Genomic DNA, 24,750 nt, shown 5'->3' on the forward strand with positions numbered 1-24,750 from the left:
TATGTGCGTGCCTGTGTAGCCTACTATATGTGTGTGTGGTTTCAAATGAAGACCTGAGTGTGTTTCTGGGTTCCTCTGGCGCGGGTCTGGTTTTTGGATTATTAACTGGCGAGGAGCAGTGTTGGAGATGTTTCTCTGTTTTACCGATTTACCAATTTATTTAGCCGTTAACGGCTAAACCGGACAGCTCGCATTCGCCTCGTGACTTCGGGATTACTGCTCTGGAACCTGCCATGATTCTGCTGAACCTTCTCAGCGTGCTGTTTCTGCTGGGTGAGTACACACACACACACACACAGGTAAGAGGGCACCCACTCCACGCCCAAAAATGCAGTTAAGGATATAACTATAAGCAGTCATGCCTCCACCTGGTGCCTTGCTGCTGCTGGTGAAGGTTTTTAGAATGTATAACCTAATAATTTATAATTATATGACCTCACAAAGGCATAATAAGCATCTAAAAGTGATTCAGGGTAATGTATAACACAATAGTTATTTAGATGGTGAAACACACAGGACGTGCAAGCTCTCCCTTCTGGTAGGATCTGACGGTCAAAGGGACAGCGCATGGGGCATGTTCCCTCCGCCTCAGCTGCTTGCTCGTGTGTGCGTGTGTGGGTGTATGAATGTAGTTGCGGGTGTGCCTGAGGACTCGGCTCGCGCGGCGGAGCTGTCCTTGGTCCTGAAATCTGTTCACGGTTGTGGCGCGAGACTATGGTCTGTCACTTTTCAGCCCTCAGCGTGCTACCTGTATGTCTGTCCAGCCCGCGCACGGTGTGATCGCTATGAGAGTTTTATAGATGAATCTAGAACACATTACTAACAAATCCAGAAGATTATGCTGTTTACCTATATTAACATTATTGGCATTTTCACCATTTATTGTCATAGATTTATGTTTTGAGGTGATCTAAAATAGGGTAGGAGAGAAGAGGGGAGAGGGAGAGGATGGAGAGTGAGAGGAGAGAGAGAGGGGAAGAGGTGAAAGAGAGAGAGAGGAAGAGAGAGAGAGGGGGGAGGAGAGAAGGGGAGGAGAGGATAGTGGGAGGAGAGAGGGAGGAGTGGAATGGAATGGAGGGGATGGGGAGGACAGGAGGGGATGGATAGGAGAGGAGATAGTAGGGGAGAGAAGAGCAGAGGAGAATAGGGTAAAGGAGAGAAGGATGGAGGAGAGGAGGATGGACAAGAAGAGATAAAGGGAGAGGAGGATAGAGTAGAGGTTACTGCCCCAGACAGTATTTGACACAGTGGTGTTTTTACTGATGATGAGGTAAACACAGAACTCCCCTGTAAACAGCCTGCAGCCAGCTCTATACTCAACAAGATATCACTGTGTTTGACATCCTTGGATAAACGTCTATTTTTGACTAGTAAACTGACTTCATCTCACGACGCCCTGTATTTATGCACACAGCTGACAGTCTCCCGACATCCTGGGGACCTGCAAAAACGTAAAATTTCTACTTGAATCTGGAGTGATCTCTCAGCTATACTGCTACCACTCACACACACACACACACACACACACACACACACACACACACACAGCTTTGGCAGTTATTTTCTAGCTTTGACCTTGAGGGAAAATGTTATATTTTTTACACCAGCATGAACAAACAGAGTAATTAGAAAACACATTGTTGTTGTTATAATTGTAATGGAGCTATAAACAATTTTTCAGGTACATTATATTTAATTGAGTATATAGATTCTATTTAATAATCTCCCAGATGGAGTGTGTGCTGTGTGGGAGTTTAATGTACACTACCGGTCAAATGTTTTAGAACACCTACTGATTCAAGGGTTTTTCTTTATTTGTACTATTTTCTACATTGTAGAATAATAGTGAAGACATCAAAACTATGAAATAACACATGTGTAATCATGTAGTAACCAAAAAAGTGTTAAACAAATGTCACGTTCGTTGTGTAAAGGATCGGACCAAGGTGCAGCGTGGTGTGCGTACATAGTCATTTATTTTAATAAACACCGACAAAATAACAAAATCCAACAGAACGTGAAGTTCAAGAGGCTAAACATCAAACAAGCCAAACAGAAACAGAAACAAGATCCCACAACTAAGGTAGGCAACATGGCTGCCTAAGTATGATCCCCAATCAGAGACAACGACTTACAGCTGCCTCTGATTGGGAACCACACCCGGGCCAACATAGAAATATATAAACTAGATTTCACACCCTGACCAACCAAAGGTGCGGACTCCGGCCGCAAAAACCTGACTCATTGGGGAAGAGTCCAGGTGGGCATCTAGCCTCGATGGCGGCTCCGGCTTCGGACATGACGTAGGCAGTAAACTTCTCCCATCCTGCCTCCCCTTTGCACGCCCAGTCCGGTCTGGACCCCGGCGCGATGCTCCCCCTCTCAGTCCTCCCACAATGCACCAAGCCCTGTCTGGACCCTGGTGTGGGAGCCCTCGACCCTGGAGAGGGGCTGACGTCTGATCCCGCCCCAGCAGTCCCCCCGTGATGCACCAAGTTCTGTCTGGACCCTGGTGTGGGAGACCCCAACCCTGGAGAGGGGTTGACGTCTGGCTCCGGCTCGGACCCCGGTGGAGCGGATGGCTCCGGCATGGGGGAAGATAGACGATCGGACCCGGACTGGGCACCGGTTAAGCGGACGGCCACGGCTCTGGTAGGGAGCAGATAACCGGAGCTGGACTAGGCACCGGTGGAGCGGACTGCTCTGGCACTGGAGTGAAGCAGCTGACCGGAGCTGGACTAGGCACCGGTGGAGCGGACTGCTCTGGCACTGGAGTCGAGCAGCTGACCGGAGCTGGACTAGGCTCCAGTGGAGCGGACTGCTCTGGCACAAGAGTGGAGCAGTTGACCAGCACTGGACTAGGCTCCAGTGGAGCAGACTGCTCTGGCACAGAAGTGGAGCAGCTGACTGGAGCTGGAGACTCTGGACTGCAGACCGTCGCAGGAGGCTCCGGGCCATGGACCATCACTGCAGGCTTCATGCCATGGATCATTACTGGAGGCTTCGGGCCATGGATCATCACTGGAGGCTTCGTGCCATGGATCATCACTGGAGGCTTCGTGCCATGGATCATCACTGGAGGCTTCGTGCCAGTGCGGGGCGCTGGCACAGGACACACTGGGCTGTGGACATGCACCACTGGTTTGGTGCGAGGAGCAGGTACGGGCCGTACCAGGCTGGGGACACACACCACTGGTTTGTTGCGAGGAGCAGGTTTGGGGCACACCAGGCTGGAGACACGTACCACTGGTTTGGTGCGAGGAGCAGGCACGGGCCGTACCGGTCTGTGAAGGCGCACTGGCGGCACAGTGCGTAAAGCCGGCTCATAGCCTGGTGCCTGCACGGTCACACAAGTTGGCTCTGCTAAACCTGGCTCCGCCAGCCTCTGCTCTAAGGCCCGAGCTCTCTGCTGCTGGAGGGTTAACTCCTCTCTCAGTTCCTCCTGTTGCCTGGCCAGCTCCTCTCTCTGTGCATCCACTGACTCCTTCTCCATGTGGGCCTCCTGCAGTGCCTCCTTCTGAAGGGAGAGCATCTGCTCCCTCTTAACTAACAGCTCCCGTAAGGCGGTGGTCTCCTCTCTCAGAGTACTGAGCTGCAGGTCTTGGAGGGCATCTATCATAGCGGCTTCTTCTATCGCTATCTCCCTCTCCACCATCAGCCCTTCCAGGGCCTCCTGCTGCTCTGCCAACCACTCCGTGTGCCCCCCCAAATTATTTTCTTGGGGCTGCCTCTCGGGCTTCCTTCGTGATCGGGACCTTTTCAGTCGCCATTTTATCTCCCTTGCTGCCTCCGTCTGCTCCCAAGGAAGGCGATCCATATCTGCCTGGATCTATCAATTAACAGGTGTGCCTTCTTAAATGTCAATTTGTGGAATTTCTTTCCTTCTTAATGCGTTTCAACCAATCAGTTGTGTTGTGACAAGATAGGCGGGTGTACAGAAGATAGCCTTATTTGGTCAAAATAAAGCTGCTCAAATAAACAAAGAGAAATTATTACTTTAAGACATGACGGTCAGTCAATATGGAACATTTCAAGAACTTTGAAAGTTTCTTCAAGTGCAGTCTCAAAAACCATCAAGCGCTATGATGAATCTGGCTCTCATGAGGACCGCCACAGGAATGGAAGACCCAGAGTTACCTCTGCTGCAGAGGATAAGTTCATTAGAGTTACCAGCCTCAGAAATTGCAGCCAAATAAATGTTTCACGGAGTTCAAGTAACAGACACATCTCAACATCAACTGTTCAGAGGAGACTGTGTGAATCAGGCCTTCGTGGTCGAATTGCTGCAAAGAAAGCACTACTGAAGGACACCAATAAGAAGAAGAGACTTGCTTGGGCCAAGAAACATGAGCAATGGACATTAGACCGGTGGAAATGTGTCCTTTGGTCTGGAGTCCAAATGTGAGAATTTAGGTTCCAACCGCCGTGTCTTTGTGAGACGCGGTGTGGGTGAACGGATTATCTCTGCATGTGTATTTCCCACCGTAAAGCATGGTGGAGGAGGTGTTATGGTGTGGGGGTGCTGGTGACACTGTCTGTGATTTATTTAGAATTCAAGGCACACTTAACCAGCATGGCTACCACAGCATTCTGCAGCGATACGCCATCCCGTCTGGTTTGGGATTAGTGGGACTATCATTTGTTTTTCAACAGGACAATGACCCAACACACCTCCAGGCTGTGTAAGGGCTATTTGACTAAGAGGGAGAGTGATGGAGTGCTACATCAGATGACCAGGTTCCACAATCCCCCAACCTCAAACTAATTTAGATGGTGTGGAATGAGTCGGACGGCAGAGTGAAGGAAAAGCAGCCAACAAGTGCTCAACATATGTGGGAACTCCTTAAAGACTTTTGGAAAAGCATTACTGGTGAAGCTGGTTGAGAGAATGCCAAGAGTGTGCAAAGCTGTCATCAAGGCAAAGGGTGGCTATTTGAAGAATCTCAAATATAAAAATATATTTTGATTTGATTAACACTTTTTGGGTTACTGCATGATTCCATATGTGTTATTTCATACTGTTGATGTCTTATGTAGAAAATGTAGAAAGTTGTAAAAATAAAGAATATCCCTTGAATGAGTAGGTGTTCTAAAACCTTTGACCGGTAGTGTATATCAATATCACCTTTTTTCCCCCAGATGGTGTGTACGTCTGTGTATGTGTGTGGGTGTAGGATGTTGTGGTTAAAGTTAAGCGTTGAAATGAATATAATGATGATGTTTCGCCGCCAGATGCTATGTGGGTGGGTTGTTAGGGTCAGGTTAGGGTCAGGGTTAACTATTGTTAACATTATGACTAATCATTATTTCTCTTCTCTCTCCGCTGCAGGGTGTGTGTGTGTGGTGTGTGTGTGTGGGCATGGATGGAGGGAGCCGCTGGACTGCGTACGGGCATTAGAGCTGTGTAACGGGGACAGCCAGTGCAGCTCCAGCTACAGGATCATGCGCCAGTGCCTGTCAGGCGGGGCGCGGGATCGCCAGACCATGCTGGCTGGCAGGGAGTGCCAGGGGGCCATAGAGGTCCTACAGGACTCGTCGCTCTACGACTGTCGGTGTAAGAGAGCCATGAAGAAGGAATTACAGTGTCTGCAGAACTACTGGAGTATACACCAGGGCCTGACAGAGACTGGTGAGTTACGCAGGGGGGGCACAGTAGCACACACGTAGGTGCACCTACGCAGGCAGTTTCATGTGTGTACGTGCATGTCAGTGTAATGGAACAAGATTGTTCAATAATCTTATTGTTGAGGATAATCCAAAACATATTTTTTGGTGCTTGCCGGGATTTCATTGTTGGTTTTACATTCTTCACATTCCTCATGAAGGAATTGTAATGTAGTATTACGGAATACATCCTGTCAGTTGGTTTGATTTGATTGGATATGACCTCCAGTACCTCTGCTGGCTCAGAATTCAATGCTCCTTTTGTGTTTGTGTGTGTGTGTGTGTGTCCTCACTGCGGCTCTGTGGCACTTTGGCTCATACACAAACACACACACACAAATACACACACACTCTCTCGATGGGCTGGGAAAGCTGGCCTAGTTTAGTTTTTGCGGCAGTAGGCCTCATTAAGGAGCTTCTCTCTTTGTTCTCTCTTCCTCTCTGGACGTCTGCTGCCAACAATGCCTGCAACACACACACACACACACACACACACACACACACACACACATACACACATGCAAGGGTATACACACACACGCTCACCCTCAGCATGAGTGGTGACACATAGAGCTCAAGGGCACGGACAGAGAGAGAGAGAGAGAGAGAGAGAGAGAGAGAGAGAGAGAGAGAGAGAGAGAGAGAGAGAGAGAGAGAAAGAGAGCTTCTAGGTGTGGGTGTGACTGTTATTAGATATAATACATTCATCACTGTGGCTCCCTGTTTTGCCCATGAAGAAATCTTTGAAAACTAAAATGCTGTGTTTATATAAGCATCCCATGTGTGTGTGTTAGTGTGTGTATGTGTGTGTGTGTGTGTGTGTGTGTGTGTGTGTGTGTGTGTGTGTGTGTGTGTGTGTGTGTGTGTGTGTGTGTGTGTGTGTGTGTGTGTTTCAGCCAAGCAGAAATAAAGCTGAAAGGACAGCAGCGCAGTACTGGGTGTGTATGATACTCTGTAGTCTAGTCAGAAATAGACTGCCTCACCAAACAGCACTTACTATGGGGAACATGGTCTTAGAGGGAGGAGAGAAGAGGAGAGGAGAGGAGAAGAGAATAGAAGAGAGGGGAGGGGGGGGGGTAAAGGAGAGGGGAAATGAGAGGAAGGAGAGGAGAAGAAAGGAGAGAGAAGAGAGGAAAGGAATGGAATGGAGAAGAGAGGAATTGAGGAGAGGAGAGGAGAGGAGAGGAGAGGAGAGGAGAGGAGAGGAGAGGAGAGGAGAGGAGAGGAGAGGAGAGGAGAGGAGAGGAGAGGAGAGGAGAGGAGAGGAAAGAAAGGGAATGGAGAAGAGAAGAGAAAATAAAATAAGAGAAGATAACATAAGAGAAGAGAAGAGAAGAGAAGAGAAGAGAAGAGAAGAGAAGAGAAGAGAAGAGAAGAGAAGAGAAGAGAAGAGAAGAGAAGAGAAGAGAAGAGAAGAGAAGAGAAGAGAAGAGAAGAGAGGAAAATAGAATAGAGGTGAAGAGTAGAGGAGGGGAAAGGAAATGAGAACATGAGAGGAGAGGAAAGGAATAGGAGATAGGAAGGGCAGATGACAGGAGAGAAAAGGAAAGGAAAGGAATAGGAGATAGGAAGGTCAGATGACAGGAGAGAAAAGGAGAGGAAAGGAATAGGAGATAGGAAGGGCAGATGACAGGAGAGGAAAGGAGAGGAAAGAAATAGGAGATAGGAAGGGCAGATGACAGGAGAGAAAAGGAAAGGAAAGGACGGAGGATAAAAGAGAGAAAAGGAGAGAAGACAAAAAGGGAGGAAATGATTCACACATCTAATTCACTCTTAGAAAAAAAGCTGCAATATAGAACCTAAAAGAGTTGTTCGGTTGTCCCCATAGGAGAACCCTTTAAATTACCCCTTTTGGTTCCAGGTAGAACTCTTTTAGGTTTCATGTAGAACCCTTTCCATAGAGGGTTCTACGTACATGGAACCCAAAAGGGTTCTACCTGGAACCAAATAGGGTTTAACCTGGAATAGGGCTGTGGCTGGCGGTTAACTAACATAAACACGTTTAGCATCTCCAGGCCTCCACACATACAAGATGCTGGTGCGCGCCTTAGGAACATCTACATTTTAACAAGTCTAATAAATCAATTGAATATACACCATAACAATAAATCCATTATTTATTTTAGGTAGGTCTAAAGAAACATTACGATATGAAGAAAATGTATTTCAGATTAAAATAATATGAGTTGGCCTATTACTGTATGTTATCTGGCTATGTGGCATGCCATAGGCTGTAGGCTAGTTAATTTAACAGACAAGATATGCTCATAAGTCCTGTGTCATTATTTTATATTATATGATTTTATTGAATAATATAATTGAATTTAGCTGAATAAAATATAAATAATATTTTTCCCATTCCGGAGTGAGTGCGCATATGAAGGCTATGTTGAGCGTAAACATGATCAATTTAAAGAGGTCCTATTGGCTACGCTACATTTAGAGTTATTTGGCAACTTTAGTTGTTAATGATACAAACCTTAGAATGTCTTAGATATCAAAACATATGGGCTGCATTATGTGAATATAGGCTATTGATGAAAGTTGAGAAAGTTGCAAAGAAAGCTTACGCTCTGTTCCTTGCCTCAGGCTACACACACTGTTCTCTCATCCATCACCTTAGAAAGTGCTGTCCATTTCGTTGTTAAGCTTTGAAACAACATCCACAGTGACCATGTTTTCCACTCAGTTGAAACCTGTTGATGAACTTCTTTCTTCAAATTGATCAATCATAGTGAGGTGAGTTTTAAAAGCACAATACTGTTTTGATGATAAGTGTTTGATGTGATTTCCGATTGCATTGATGTCATAGTGGTTAGAAGGACAATATAGCCCTGTGTACTAGGCCATTAGCGAGTTGGATACTACCAACGCATGTCCTGAATGTATAAAAGGAGATTACCATGACTCAACGGTCACGTTGAATTTTGACTCATGACTGCCAGTGTGGCGGTAATATGGTCACTGCAACAGCCCTAACCTGGAACCAAAAAGGGTTTGTTCTCCTATGGGGACAGCCAAAGAACCCTTTTGGAACCTTTTTTTCTAAGAGTATAGAGACGTTTATTATTCCGTTTGTGATCCTGTCAACAGCTGAGGGAAAACACATCAGCACAACCCCCTAGAGTCGATTGACGAACAGGTGTATCAATCTAAGTTACATAATACAACAATCTCCATCAAAATCCGTCAGTTTAAGCTAGATATCTGTTGTTTTGCATTGGAATGTGTCTCAATCCACAGCATCTGCCGATGTTGCACTTCCGCATCTGCGGTGAAAGGTGGCAGAGCTAGAGCGGTGTTTGTCAGACCATGAGACATCCCGAAAATCGGTCTTCTTACAAAAATGTCTTTAGCGTCCGAACGGTTTGACCTATATTATGGAAAGGAGAGACTCTCACAAACACGATGGTGGTCAGGGGACTCGTCTGAAGTTGGTACAGCTGATGTGCCAACTTCTGTTTGTAGTGTCCGTACCGTTTGGGATACAAACTAATGTGACCCCACTGTGGAAAGGGGAGATTCTCTATGACCCCCACAAGTGTCACGGGACTCGTCTGAAGATAACCGGAACCGGTTTTAAAAAATGAATGGAAGGAAGGTAGTTTTGTGCCTACCCAAAAAATGGGTTAAATATGTATATATATACACTACCGTTCAAAAGATTGGGGTCACATAGAACTGTCCTTGTTTTCCATGAAAACATACATGAAATGAGTTTGAATAGGAAATATAGCAAAATGAATAGGAAATGTAGTCATTGACAAGGTTAGAAATAATGATTTTCACTTAAAATAATAATTGTGTCCTTCAAACTTTGCTTTCATCAAATATTCCTCCATTTGCAGCAATTACAGCCTTGCAGATCTTTGGCATTCTAGTTGTCAATTTGTTGAGGTAATCTGAAAGATTTCACCCCATGCTTCCTGAAGCACCTCCAAGTTGGATTGGCTTGATGGGCCCTTCTTACGTACCATACGGTCAAGGTGCTCCCACAACAGCTCAATATGGTTGAGATCCGGTGACTATGCTGGCCACTCCATTATAGACAGAATACCAGTTGACTGCTTCTTCCCTAAATAGTTCTTGCATAGTTTGGAGCTGTGCTTTGGGTCATGAACCTGTTGTAGGAAGAAATTGTCTCTTCATTTGATATGCGTTTCACAAATGTTCTTCTTTGTGATCAGAACACCTCAAACTTCAATTTGTCTGTCCATAACACTTTTTTCCAATCTTCCTCTGTCCAGTGTCTGTGTTATTTGCCCATCTTAATCTTTTATTTTTATTTGCCAGTCTGAGATATGGATTTTTCTTTGCAACTCTGCCTAGAAGGTCAGCATCCCGGAGTCGCCTCTTCACTGTTGACGTTGAGACTTGTCTTTTGCGGGTACTATTTAATGAAGCTGCCAGTTGAGGACCTGTGAGGCGTCTGTTTCTCAAACTAGACACTCTATTGTATTTGTCCTCTTGCTCAGTTGCGCACTGGGGCCTCCCACTCCTCTTTCTATTCTGATTAGAGCCAGTTTGTGCTGTTCTGTGAAGGCAGTGGTACACAGCGTTGTATGAGATCTTCAGTTTCTTGGCAATTTCTCGCATGGAATAGCCTTCATTTATCAGAACACGAATACACTGACGAGTTTCAGAAGAAAGTTCTATGTTTCTGGCCATTTTGAGCCTGTAATCAAACCCACAATTGCTGATGCTCCAGATACTCCACTAGTCTCAAGAAGGCCAGTTTTATTGCTTCTTTAATCAGCACAACAGTTTTCAGCTTTGCTAACATAATTGCAAAACGGTTTTCTAATGCTCAATTAGCCTTTTAAAATGATAATCTTGGATTAGCAAACACAACGTGCCATTGGAACACAGGACTGATGGTTGCTGATAATTGGCCTCTGTATGCCTATGTAGATATTCCATTACAAATCATCAGTTTCTAGCTACAATAGCCATTTACAACATTAACAATGTCTACACTGTATTTCTGATCAATTTGATGTTATTTTAATGGACAAAAAAATTGCTTTTCTTTCGAAAACAAGGAAATTTCTAAGTGACACCAAACTTTTGAACGGTAGTGTATATTGTAGAATAATAGTGAAGACATCAAAATTACAGTTGAAGTCGGAAGTTTACATACACTTAGGTTGGAGTCATTAAAACTTGTTTTTCAACCACAAATGTCTTGTTAACAAACTATAGTTTTGGCAAGTCGGTTAGGACATCTACTTTGAGCATGACACAAGCAATTTTTTCAACAATTGTTTACAGACAGATTATTTCACTTATAATTCATTGTATCACAATTCCAGTGGGTCAAAAGTTTACATACACTGAGTTGACTGTGCCTTTAAACAGTTTGGAAAATTCAAGAAAATGATGTCATGGCTTTAGAAGTTTCTGATAGGCTAATTGACATAATTTGAGTCAATTGGAGGTGTACCTGTGGATGTATTTCAAGGCATACCTTCAAAATCAGTGCCCCTTTGCTTGACATCATGGGAAAATCAAAAGAAATCAGCCAAGACCTCAGAAAAAAAATTGTAGACAAGTCTGGTTCATCCTTGGGAGCAATTTCCAAACGCCTGAAGGTACCACGTTCATCTGTACAAACAATTGTACGCAAGTACAGCCGTCATACCACTCAGGAAGGAGACGCGTTCTGTCTCCTAGAGATGAACGTACTTTGGTGCGAAAAGTACAAATCAATCCCAGAACAACAGCAAAGGACCTTGTGAAGATTTTGGAGGAAACAGGTACAAAAGTATCTATATTCACAGTAAAACGAGTCCTTTATCGAAATAACCTGAAAGGCCGCTCAGCAAGGAAGAAGCCACTGCTTCAAAACCGCCATAAAAAAGCCAGACTACGGTTTGCAACTGCACATGGGGACAAAAATCGTACTTTTTGGAGAAATGTTCTCTGGTCTAATGAAATGAAAATAGAACTGTTTGGCCATAATGACCATCGTTATGTTTGGAGGAAAAAGGGCGAAGCTTGCAAGCCGAAGAACACCATCCCAACCGTGAAGAACAGGGGTGGCAGCATCATGCTGTGGGGGTGCTTTGCTGCAGGAGGGACTGGTGTACTTCACAAAATAGATGGCATCATGAGGAAGGAAAATTATGTGGATATATAGAAGCAACATCTCAAGACATCAGTCAGGAAGTTAAAGCTTGGTCTTCCAAATGGACAATGAACCCAAGCATACATCCAAAGTTGTGCCAAAATGGCTTAAGGACAACAAAGTGGAGGTATTGGAGTGGCCATCACAAAGACCTGACCTCAATCCTATAGAACATTTGTGGGTAGAACTGAAAAAGCATGTGCGAGCAAGGAGGCCTACAAATCTGACTCAGTTACACCAGTTTTGTCAGGAGGAATGGGCCAAAACTCACCCAACTTATTGTGGGAAGCTTGTGGAAGGCTACCCGAAACGTTTGGCCCAAGTGGGAATGTGATGAAAGAAATAAAAGCTGAAATAAATCATTCTCTCTACTATTATTCTGAGTGGTGATCCTAACTGACCTAAAACAGGGAATCTTTACTAGGATTAAACGTCAGGAATTATGAAAAATTGAGTTTAAATGTATTTGGCTAAGGTGTATGTAAACTTCCGACTTCAACTGTATCTCCTAGGTATAGGACAAACACTTCAAAACCTTGTTTCTCATGATTTATGTTTTGACTGTCTTTTTTGCCATTCATGAATGTGTTGTTCAATGTGTTTCTCTGGGCTATAGTAGTGAAGGCCAAATTCTATATTTTATCAAATAATTTTTGTATGAAAAAGGTATACTTAAAGGGGTCCTACAATTCTAAATCAAATAGCTAAACGATCCATAGTATGACCATCTTAAAACAATTCCATATTTCAGCTTATTTTATCACCCCCCCCCCCCCCTTTTTAAGAATGAAAGTGTTCTGTATATCAAATAACAACATAACAGATGTGTTTATATATCAGCCATATATTCACAGTGTTACTACTGTTTCTAATGGCCGGAGTAACTGCTCCTAATCAGTGAGTCATCCTGTCTTGTTATGAATAAGTAGTTGTGGTTGTTTAGGACCCCCTTGGTTGCAGGTGTGTCATCACACAGATGAGAACCATTATTTGTTGCTTCTAATCTGATCATTTACAAGTAAAATGTGACATATAATGCAAGCACACACAGTATTTTCAGAAATTAGAAGCAGCCAGTCCCACACTGTTTGCTTAATTAGGGTTAACTCTGATTGGCTGTTATACACAGCTCTTGTCCGTCATTTGACGGCTCTTTGTGTTAAGTGCTAATTAGATTGACAGGACTGAGCCCGATCCCTCAAGTTTGCATGCGTGCACGCACACACACAAAGACGCACACACTCACAAACACACACACACAAACACACACATACACACACACACACACACACACAGGGAGAGCATGATTCATAAGGTATTATTCTCTGCGACAAATTGTCGAACAAAGAGCAGCTTGGCACTGCCAAAATTTAGCATCCAAGCTAATAAATCACCTTTTCCCCATTCACTCTAATGATTCCTACTCAGGTATTTAGTGATCAAGCTAATCTCAGGTGTCTAGAATTGACTCAGGTACTTATCATGCAGGCTAACACATCAACAAGGATAATTCAGGCTTTTAGCATCCAGGGCAGGCTAACAGATTACTCATTTAGCGTTGACTCAGGTATTTAGCCTACAAGCTTATCACTGGGGTATGTAGCATTCGGGCAAATAAATAACTCATTTGCCATTCAGACTAATCAGGGAGTTATTTAGCATTCAGCGCTAATGAGTCAGTCTGAGGCAGATTAGTGCTGTGCCACTGAGGAATGGCACTGTTGTTCTCTGTTTACTCACTTCATTTTCTGTCAGGAAACACACACAAACACACACACACAATAGAGCAAAAAGGAACAGCGATTCATCAGAGAAATTATTAAAAGAGTCCAAAGACAGAATAGTCAGAAAAAGACGGTGAGAACATGCGTGTGTTTGTGCGTTGATGTGTGTGTGCGTGCGTGTGTTGCTGGTGATTTAGAGTCAGTATTGGACTAGAACAAAACTGTGCACTGTGTGGCGGTCCCCCAGGAGAGAGTTGAGAAACTGCTCAGTATGCAGCTTAGCTAGAGGAGAAAGACCCACTAAGAACTCACACATAGCTCGCTCATTACACACACACACACACGCAGGCAGGCACACACAGACAGAGTAGGTAATTAAATGTAACTATTCTCTCATTCTGCTAGCTTCACTCATTACAGGATAAACAAAACAAATCTACATCCCTACTGTACACCTCTCTCTCTCTCTCTCTCTCTCTCTCTCTCTCTCTCTCTCTCTCTCTCTCTCTCTCTCTCTTTCCACTCTCTCAATCCCTCCCTCCCTTCACACTTTCTTTCTTTCTTTCTTTCTTTCTTTCTTTCTTTCTTTCTTTCTTTCTTTCTTTCTTTCTTTCTTTCTTTCTTTCTTTCTTTCTTTCTTTCTTTCTTTCTTTCTTTCTTTCTTTCTTTCTTTCTTTCTTTCTCTCTCTCTCCCTTGCGCTCTCTCTCTCTCTCACTTTATCTTTCCTCTCTCTCTCTCACTTTATCTTTCCTCTCTCTCTCACTTTATCTTTCCTCTCTCTCTCTCTCTCTCTCTCTCTCTCTCTCTCTCTCTCTCTATCTCTCTCTCACTCTCTTTCTCTCTCTCTCTCTTTCTTTTCTCTCCCTCCCTCTCTCCTTGACAGTAATAGCTGTATTAATTGCTCTGATCCATGTTTGTTTAACTACATGCTGCTCTTTATTTTAGCTCACAAAGCAGCAGACTCAGATACACTCAGACTAACACATCACTACAGCGAGAGGGAGCTAGAGAAAGGAAGGGAGAGAGGAAAAAGGGAGAGGGGGATGGAGATGGAGACAACGTTTGCTGAATGTATTTCATGCCAATAATGCACCTTGAATTGAATTAAGAAAGAGAGAGAGTTTGACTGAGTGAGAGAGAGAGAGATAGAGAGAGAGAGAGGAAAACAGATCAACAAGAAAGAGATAGGAGAAAGGGAGAGAGAGGAAGTATATTAAGAGTGGGTGAGTATGTGTTCTGTATTGTCAGTAATAATTAAAAAGGGGATGAGAGGGAGGAGTGAAAGATGAGAGGAGGCCTAGAGAGATGAGTGCAGCTACAGCAGTTCCTCACGCCTCAAATTCAGCTTACTCCACAACACGCATGCAATCACGCCTATAAACCAGCACTCACTCTACGCACACACACTATACGCACGCATGCACATACACGCATACACACACACATACACACAAACGCACACACACACTCTTCCTCTAGCAAACTGAGCCACTGTAATTTCAAGTATTTTAACCTTGAAGTTACATTGCGCTAATTTGAACTAGAATTTGAACTAACACTGAGCTAATATAGACCAGAACGAAAGTTGAATAACATGGACGCCTATACACCAGTGTGTATGACCAGGAATGTAAAGTGCCAGAGCCAGTAAATACTAGCTGTGTAGACCCAGGGATGTAGTGGAGGTGAACCACATAACAACTGTTATGTCCATGCTTATATTGTTACCGTTAACACCCAAATTAGTGTTGTGAGCATTGATGTTTATCTTACTCATCTCCAGACATTGTGACTGGCGTTCTGACTGAGGGTTCTGTTACCCAGGCAGGTGGTCAGCTAGTAACAGCAGCTCTCTCCTGAGCACATGGGGAGAGAGAGAGAGAGAGAGATAGAGAGAGAGAGAGAGAGAGAGGGAGAGAGAGAGAGAGAGAAACACACATGTAATAAGAGGTGATCTGTTGGAAGCGAAACAGCGACTTTACATAAATTACCCACCTGTAATCTGAACGCCCCTGCAATGAAGACTTGTCAGGAGTGTGTGTGTGTGTGTGTGTGTTAGTGCATGTGTTCTGGAATGGAGAGGAGAGGAGAGGAGAGGAGAGGAGAGGAGAGGAGAGGAGAGGAGAGGAGAGGAGAGGAGAGGAGAGGAGAGGAGAGGAGAGGAGAGGAGAGGAGAGGAGAGGAGAGGAGAGGAGAGGAGAGGAGAGGTTGAGTCAGTAACAATATGTATGGCTGCAGGTGAATCAGTCTTACAGACAGAAACCTTGTTTCAGAGCCTCATACATAAACATGGAGCCTTGTCACCCGCTTCACTAAACCCCTAAGGTACCATACACCTCTATACACACACACACACACACACACACACACACACACACACACACACACACACACACACACACACACAAACACACACACATACACACACACATCATTGGCGAGTCACCAGCAGAATAGAATGTGTTTTGTCAGGTCTACTGTGAATGCTTGATAATGTGTAGTCAACTGTTAAAAGTTAGGCTACATTGTTGCTGGAATTGAAAAATAAATGGTTTATGTCTTAGCTTTTTTAAATGTTATATTCTAACTGTTTGATGGCTGCTGTCTTTGGTTCAATCCCAATGCTAAACAGGCCTTGATACCTCTTTACATCTTTCTTTCTTTCTTTGTCACGACTTCCGCCGAGGCTGCCTCCCCTCCTTGTGCGGGCAGGCTTCGGCGTTCGTCGTCATCGGCTTACTAGCCACTGCTGCTCCATTATTCATAATTCCATTTGTCTTGTCTTGTCAATCACACACACCTGGTTCTTATCCCCTCATTAGTCCGTGTATAAGTGTTCCCTCTGCCCCACTTGTCCTTGTGGGTGATTGTTTATTTCTGAGAGTAGTGTAGCTCTGTGGAGCTACTCGTACCTTGTTATTGCCGGGGCATATATTTCCCCTGTGCCTGTTATTGTTGGAGCTACCGTTACCTTGTATTGCCAGGGTAGATTTTCCCCTGTGCCTGTTTCATTTGTTGCTATCCAGCGCTATTTGTTTACGACGGAATAAACTCTGCATTCGGTGATTACCCTCCTGCACCTGACTCCTTCTATCACACTCATCACAGAATCACCCACCTGCTATGGAGTCAGCGGGAGACGAGCGCATGCCTGGAGTCGTGGCACGGGTCCAGGAGCATTCCACGATGCTGGCCAGCTTGGGGGAAGTGATGGATCAGGTTCTTCAGGTGGTCCAATGCCTGGAGAGGAGAGGACCCGATCTGTCGAGACCAGCTGGCCAACCTAATCCAGCCACCTACACCCCAGCACCCGGAGGGATCCAGATATCCCAACCACGGGCGTTCAACGGGGCTCGGATCCCGAGCTGATGGAGCTGGGTGGAGCCGCCGTCCGAGAGAGCGGGGGACGACAGCGTCAGTGCCACTCTGGTGGCACGAAGGGACAGTACACCACACGTCGTAGTCAACACTCTTTTGGGCCTGGAGGTGGCAGGCAGGGCACTCTCGCATCACCCCAGGTATCGAACACCCACACTTGTTCAGAGCTCTCTGCTGCGCATTGTACCCTACCTATCCATTTTCCCAATCACATGGTAGTTCCCCAGTGTAAGGCTCTAGTCGATTCAGGCGCAGCTGGGAACTTTATGGACAGGGCATTCTCACGCCGTCAAGACATTTAATTGGTTCCCCTATTCATTCCACTCCCCATCAGAGCACTTGATAGTCGACCAATAGGGTCCGGGTTTGTAAAGGAAGTCACTGTACCAGTCACCATGATCACCCAGGAGACTCAGGTTACTTTCGATTATTGAGTCTCCTGCTTTCCCTGTGGTATTAGGTATCCCTTGGCTAGCACTCCACAACCCCACCTTCTCATGGCCGCAGAGGGTTCTCACGGGGTGGTCGCGAGAGTGTCAGGGTAGGTGTCTAGGTGTTTCCGTTGGTGCAACCACGGTGGAAAGTCCAGACGGTACCTCCACTGTGCGCATTCCCCCCGAATACCTCAACTTTGCGCATGCGTTTTCAAAGACGCGAGCGACTAAATTACCACCTCATCGGGCGGGGGATTGTGCGATAAACCTTTGGGTAGACGCTGTACCTCTCAGGAGTCATGTGTACCTCTCAGGAGTCATGTGTACCCCCTGTCACAGGCTGAAACGGGGGCTATGGAAACATACGTCACGAGTCCCTGGGCATGGGGTATATACGTCCCTCCACTTCACCCGCCTCCTCGAGTTTCTTCTTTATGAAGAAGAAAGATGGCGGTCTGCGCCCGTGCATTGATTATCGATCACTGAACAAGGAAACGATAAGATTTAGTAATCCTCTCCCCCTCATTCCTTCAGTGATTGAGTCAATGCATGGGCCATGCTTCTTCAGTAAACTAGATCTCAGGAGTGCATACAACCTGGTGCGTGTTCGGGAGGGGGGTGAGTGGAAGACAGTATTCAGCACAACCACAGGGCATTATGAATACCTGGTGATGCCCTACGGTTAATTGGTTCCCCTATCCATTCCACTCCCCATCAGAGCACTTGATAGTCGACCATTAGGGTCCGGGTTTGTAAAGGAAGTCACTTGTGAACGAGGTGTTTCGGGAAATGCTTGGTCGCGGTGTGGTGGTCTACATCGATGACATACTGGTGTATTCCGCTACGTGCGCCAAGCATGTGCCCCTGGTTCGCAAAGTGCTGGCCCGACTTTTGGAGAATGACCTTTATGCCAAGGCAGAGAAGTGTATGTTTTTCCAGCAGTCCGTCTCCTTCCTCGGATACTGCATTACCACCTCAGCGGTGCGTAATTGGCCGACTCCAACCACGGTTAAGGAGGTGCAGCGCTTCCTTGGCTTTGCCAACTAATATCGGAGGTTTATCCAGGGCTTTGTCAAGGTCGCAGCTCCCATTACATCCCTGTTGAAGGGTGGGCCGTCCCGGCTCCGCTGGTCTGCTGAGGCTGACATGGGGTCTGTTCACCTCAGCCCCGGTACTGGCCCACCCCGATCCATCACTACCGTTCGTAGTGGAGGTGGATGCGTCCGAGGTAGGGATAGGCGCTGTCCTATCCCAACGCTCGGGCACGCCACCCAAGCTCCGCCCCTGTGCCTTTGTGTGGAGGCATTGGCTTGAAGGGGCAAAACACCCTTTCCTCGTCTGGACAGACCACCGTAACCTGGAGTACATGCGGGCAGCGAGGAGGCTGAATCCTCGCCAGTCCAGGTGTGCCCTATTCTTCACCCGGTTTGATTTTACACTGTCATACATTCCGAGTACGAAGAACGTGAAGGCAGATGCACTGTCTCGGCTGTATGACACAGCAGAGAGGCCCAGAGACAACACTCCTGGCCTCCTGCATTGTGGTGCCAGTAGTATGGGCGATAGACGCGGATATAGAGCAGGCATTACGCACAGATCCATCTCCACCTCAGTGTCCAGCTGGGCTGCGGTACGTGCCTGCTCTTATCCGTGATCATCTGATCTTCTGGGCACACACGTCACCCTCCTCTGGTCACCCAGGTATCGGTCGTACAGTGCGCTGCCTGATCGGAAAGTACTGGTGCCCTACCTTGGCTAAGGACGTAATGGTGTACGTCTCCTCCTGCTCAGTGTGCGCCCAGAGTAAGGCACCTAGGCACCTACCAGCGGGTAAGTTACAACCTTTACCAGTTCCACAACGACCATGGTCTCACCTTAGTGTTGATTTCTTGACTGATCTTCCCCTCTCCCAAGGTAACACCACCATCCTGGTCATTTTGGACCTCTTTTCCAAGTCCTGCCGCTTCCTTCCTCTGCCCGGTCTCCCCACGGCCCTGCAGACTGCGGAAGCCCTGTTTACTCACGTCTTCCGGCACTATGGGGTGCCAGAGGATATAGTGTCCGACCGAGGTCCCCAGCTCACGTCCAAAGTTTGGAAGGTGTTCATGGAACGTCTGGGGGTCTTGGTCAGCCTGTTTGGGCAGGCTTCGGCATTAGTCATCATCGACTTACTTGCCACTGCCGCTCCATTATTCATCATTCCATTTGTCTTGTCTTGTCAATCACACACACCTGGTTCTTATCCCCTCATTAGTCTGTGTATAAGTGTTCCCTCTGCCCCCCTTGTCTTTGTGGGTGATTGTTTATTTGTGAGAGTAGTGTAGCTCAGTGGAGCTATTCGTACCTTGTTATTGCCGGGGTAGATATTTCCTCTGTGCCTGTTATTGTTGGAGCTACCATTACCTTGTATTGCCAGGGTAGATGTTCCCGTGTGCCTGTTTCGTTTGTCGCTATCCAGCACTTTTTGTGTACGACAGAATAAACTCTGCATTCGGTGATTACCCTCCTGCACCTGACTCCTTCTATCACACTCATCACATTCTTTCTTTCTTTCTTTCTTTCTTTCTTTCTTTCTTTCTTTCTTTCTTTCTTTCTTTCTTTCTTTCTTTCTTTCTTTCTTTCTTTCTTTCTTTCTTTCTTTCTTTCGTTCTTTCGTTCTTTCTTTCTTTCTCTCTCTCTTTCGCTTTCTCTAACACACACACACACATTACACACAAACTCAATCTCTCTATGTTTTTTTTTTATTCCAGGGGAGGACTTCTATGAGATGTCGCCCTACGAGCTCCACGAATTCTCAGAAGAGTTTAGACACGCCTCCATCATCTCAGGTAGCCTACCACTGGATATGTGTGTGTATAGTCTATGTCTAAATAGGTAACAGGGTTGGTGTGCAGACCTGGGTTCAAATCAAGGTTATTAAAGTAAACGAAAACTGAAACTAAAATAAAAACTAAAATTGGAAAAATAATTTAGTAAACTAAAACATTTGAAAAACTAAACTATACTGAAAATATTAATGTTATTATTATTAATGTTATTATTATGATAAATTTTTTAGGGGGTAGATCAGCTTTAATATTGCAGATAGATTGTAACTTCCATTCATGTAATTGTCTGCATCACTTCCAATCCCCCATATACAGTGGGGGAAGACCCAGCCACGACCCATCTTCAATGCTCTTACTGAGGGAAGGAGGTTGTTGGCCAAGATCTCACGATACATGGCCCCATCCATCCTCCCCTCAATACGGTGCAGTCATCATGTCCCCTTTGCAGAAAAGCATCCCCAAAGAATGATGTTTCCACCTCCATGCTTCACGGTTGGGATGGTGTTCTTGGGGTTGTACTCATCCTTCTTCTTCCTCCAAACACAGCGAGTGGAGTTTAGACCAAAAAGCTACAGTGAGGGAAAAAAGTATTTGATCCCCTGCTGACCTTGTACATTTGCCCACTGACAAAGAAATGATCAGTCTAGAATTTTAATGGTAGGTTTATTTGCACAGTGAGAGACAGAATAACAACAACAAAATTCAGAAAAACACATGTCAAAGATGTTATAAGTTGATTTTCATTTTAATGAGGGAAATAAGTATTTGACCCCCTCTCAGTCAGAAAGATTTCTGGCTCCCAGGGGCTTTTATAAAAGTAACGAGCTGAGATTAGGAGCACACTCTTAAAGGGAGTTCTCCTAATCTCAGCTTGTTACCTGTATAAAAGACACCTGTCAATCAGATTCCAAACTCTCCACCATGGCAAAGACCAAAGAGCTCTCTAAGGATGTCAGGGACAAGATTGTAGACCTACACAAGGCTGGAATGGGCTACAAGACCATCCCCAAGCAGCTTGGTGAGAAGGTGACAACAGTTGGTGCGATTATTCGCAAATGGAAGAAACACAAAATAACTGTCAATCTCCCTCGGCCTGGGGCTCCATGAAAGATCTCACCTCGTGGAGTTGCAATGATCATGGGAACGGTGAGGAATCAGCCCAGAACTACACGGGAGGATCTTGTCAATTATCTCAAGGCAGCTGGGACCATAGTCACCAAGAAAACAATTGGTAACACACTACGCCGTGAAGGACTGAAATCCTGCAGCGCCCGCAAGGTCCCCCTGCTCAAGAAAGCACATACAGTGGGGAAAAAAAGTATTTAGTCAGCCACCAATTGTGCAAGTTCTCCCACTTAAAAAGATGAGAGAGGCCTGTAATTTTCATCATAGGTACACGTCAACTATGACAGACAAAATGAGGAAAACAAATCCAGAAAATCACATTGTAGGATTTTTAATGAATTTATTTGCAAATTATGGTGGAAAATAAGTATTTGGTCAATAACAAAAGTTTCGCAATACATTGTTATGTACCCTTTGTTGGCAATGACACAGGTCAAACGTTTTCTGTAAGTCTTCACAAGGTTTTCACACACTGTTGCTGGTATTTTGGCCCATTCCTCCATGCTGATCTCCTCTAGAGTAGTGATGTTTTGGGGCTGTCGCTGGGCAACACGGACTTTCAACTCCCTCCAAAGATTTTCTATGGGGTTGAGATCTGGAGACTCCAGGACCTTGAAATGCTTCTTATGAAGCCACTCCTTCGTTGCCCGGGCGGTGTGTTTGGGATCATTGTCATGCTGAAAGACCCAGCCACGTTTCATTTTCAATGCCCTTGCTGATGGAAGGAGGTTTTCACTCAAAATATTACGATACATGGCCCCATTCATTCTTTCCTTTACACGGATCAGTCGTCCTGGTCCCTTTGCAGAAAAACAGCCCCAAAGTATGATGTTTTCACTCCCATGCTTCACAGTAGGTATGGTGTTCTTTGGATGCAACTCAGCATTCTTTGTCCACCAAACATAACGAGTTGAGTTTTTACCAAAAAGTTATATTTTGGTTTCATATGACCATATGACATTCTCCCAATCCTCTTCTGGATGCACTCTAGCAAACTTCAGACGGGCCTGGACATGTACTGGCTTAAGCAGGGGGACACGTCTAGCACTGCAGGATTTGAGTCCCTGGCGGCGTAGTGTGTTACTGATGGTAGGCTTTGTTACTTTGGTCCCAGCTCTCTGCAGGTCATTCACTAGGTCCCCCCGTGTGGTTCTGGGATTTTTGCTCACCGTTCTTGTGATCATTTTGACCCCACGGGGTGAGATCTTGCGTGGAGCCCCAGATCGAGGGAGATTATCAGTGGTCTTGTATGTCTTACATTTCCTAATAATTGCTCCCACAGTTGATTTCTTCAAACCAAGCTGCTTACCTATTGCAGATTCAGTCTTCCCAGCCTGGTGCAGGTCTACACTTTTGTTTCTGGTGTCCTTTGACAGCTCTTTGGTCTTGGCCATAGTGGAGTTTGGAGTGTGACTGTTTGAGGTTGTGGACAGGTGTCTTTTATACTGATAACAAGTTCAAACAGGTGCCATTAATACAGGTAACGAGTGGAGGACAGAGGAGCCTCTTAAAGAAGAAGTTACAGGTCTGTGAGAGCCAGAAATCTTGCTTGTTTGTAGGTGACCAAATACTTATTTTCCACCATAATTTGCAAATAAATTCATTAAAAATCCTACAATGTGATTTTCTGGATTTTCTTTTCTCAATTTGTCTGTCATAGTTGATGTGATGAAAATTACAGGCCTCTCTCATCTTTTTAAGTGGGAGAACTTGCACAATTGGTGGCTGACTAAATACTTTTTTCCCCCACTGTATACCGGGCCGTCTGAAGTTTGCCAATGAACATCTGAATGATTCAGAGGAGAACTGGGTGAAAGTGTTGTGGTCAGATGAGATCAAAATCGAGCTCTTTGGCCTCAACTCAACTCGCCGTGTTTGGAGGAGGAGGAATGCTGCCTATGACCAAGAACACCATCCCCACCATCAAACATGGAGGTGGAAACATTTTGCTTTGGGGGTGTTTTTCTGCTAACGGGACAGGACAACTTCACTGCATCAAAGGGACGATGGACGGGGCCATGTACCGTCAAATCTTGGGTGAGAACCTCCTTTCCTCAGCCAGGGTATTGAAAATGGGTCGTGGCTGGGTCTTCCAGCATGACAACGACCTGAAACACACAGCCAGGGCAACTAAGGAGTGGCTCCGTAAGAAGCATCTCAAGGTCCTGGAGTGGCCTAGCCAGTCTCCAGACCTGAACCCAATAGAACATATTTGGAGGGAGCTGAAAGTCCGTATTTCCCAGCGACAGCCCAGAAACCTGAAGGATCTGGAAAAGGTCTGTATGGAGGAGTGGGCCAAAATCCCTGCTGCAGTGTGTGCAAACCTGGTCAAGACCTACAGGAAACGTATGATCTCTGCAAACAAAGGTTTCCATACCAAATATTAAGTTCTGCTTTTCTGATGTATCAAATACTTATGTCATGCAATAAAATGCAAATTAATTACTTAAAAATCATACAATGTGATTTTCTGGATTTTTGTTTTAGATTCAGTCTCTCACAGTTGAAGTGTACCTATGATCAAAATGACAGACCTCTACATGCTTTGTAAGTAGGAAAACCTGCAAAATTGGCATTGTATAAAATACTTGTTCTCCCCACTGTATATATACACTACCTTTCAAAAGTTTGGGGTCACTTAGAAATGTCCTTATTTTCCATGAAAACATAATAATTGTGTCCTTAAAACTTTGTTTTAGTCAAAGAATCCTTCATTTGTTCTCCTGAGTGGCGCAGTGGTCTAAGGCACTGCATCGCAATGCTAGCTGTGCCACTAGAGATCCTGGTTAGAATCCAGGCTCTGTCATAGCTGGCCGTGACCAGGAGACCCATGGGGCGGTGCACAGTTGGCCCAGGGTAGGGGAGGGAATGGCCGGCAGGGATGTAGCTCAGTTGGTAGAGCATGGCGTTTGCAACGCCAGGGTTGTGGGTTCGATTCCCACGGGGGCCCAGTATGAAAAAAATAAATAAATATATGTACTCACTAACTGTAAGTTGCTCTGGATAAGAGCGTCTGCTGAATGACTAAAAATGTAAAAAATGTGCAGCAATTACAGCCTTGCAGACCTTTGGCATTTGAGTTGTCAATTTGTTGAGGTAATCTGAAGAGATTTCACGCCATGCTTCCTGAAGCACCTCCCACAAGTTGGATTGGCTTGATTGGCACTTCTTACGTCCCATGCGGCCATCTGCTCCCACAACAGCTCAATAGGGTTGAGATCCGGTGACTCTGCTGGCCACTCCATCATAGACAGTATACCAGCTGACTGCTTCTTCCTTAAATAGTTATTGCATAGTTTGGAGCTGTGCTTTGGGTCATTGTCCTTTTGTAGGAGGAAATTGGCTCCAATTAAGCGGCGTCCACAGGGTATGGCATGGCGTTGCAAAATGGAGTGATAGCCTTCCTTCTTCAAGATCCCTTTTACCCTGTACAAAACTCCCACTTTACCACCACTTTACCACCCCCAGA

General features: G+C 45.4%; 1 protein-coding gene across 1 annotated transcript in view; it reads left to right on the forward strand.

Moving 5' to 3' along the window:
* Positions 1 to 233: 233 nt before the first annotated feature.
* The window catches only part of LOC311127484 (GDNF family receptor alpha-2-like), a gene marked incomplete at both ends in the record, with an annotated part of 92,381 nt that continues 67,864 nt past the window's right edge, over positions 234 to 24,750 (forward strand). The window contains 3 exons of the mRNA XM_084159313.1: positions 234 to 273; positions 5,330 to 5,629; positions 20,079 to 20,156. Coding sequence (XP_084015439.1) covers positions 234 to 273; positions 5,330 to 5,629; positions 20,079 to 20,156 — 418 coding nt within the window. The remainder of the gene's footprint in view (positions 274 to 5,329; positions 5,630 to 20,078; positions 20,157 to 24,750) is intronic.

Source organism: Coregonus lavaretus (genome assembly GCF_964263955.1).
Source record: "Coregonus lavaretus genome assembly, chromosome: 4".
Lineage (NCBI taxonomy): Eukaryota > Metazoa > Chordata > Actinopteri > Salmoniformes > Salmonidae > Coregonus > Coregonus lavaretus.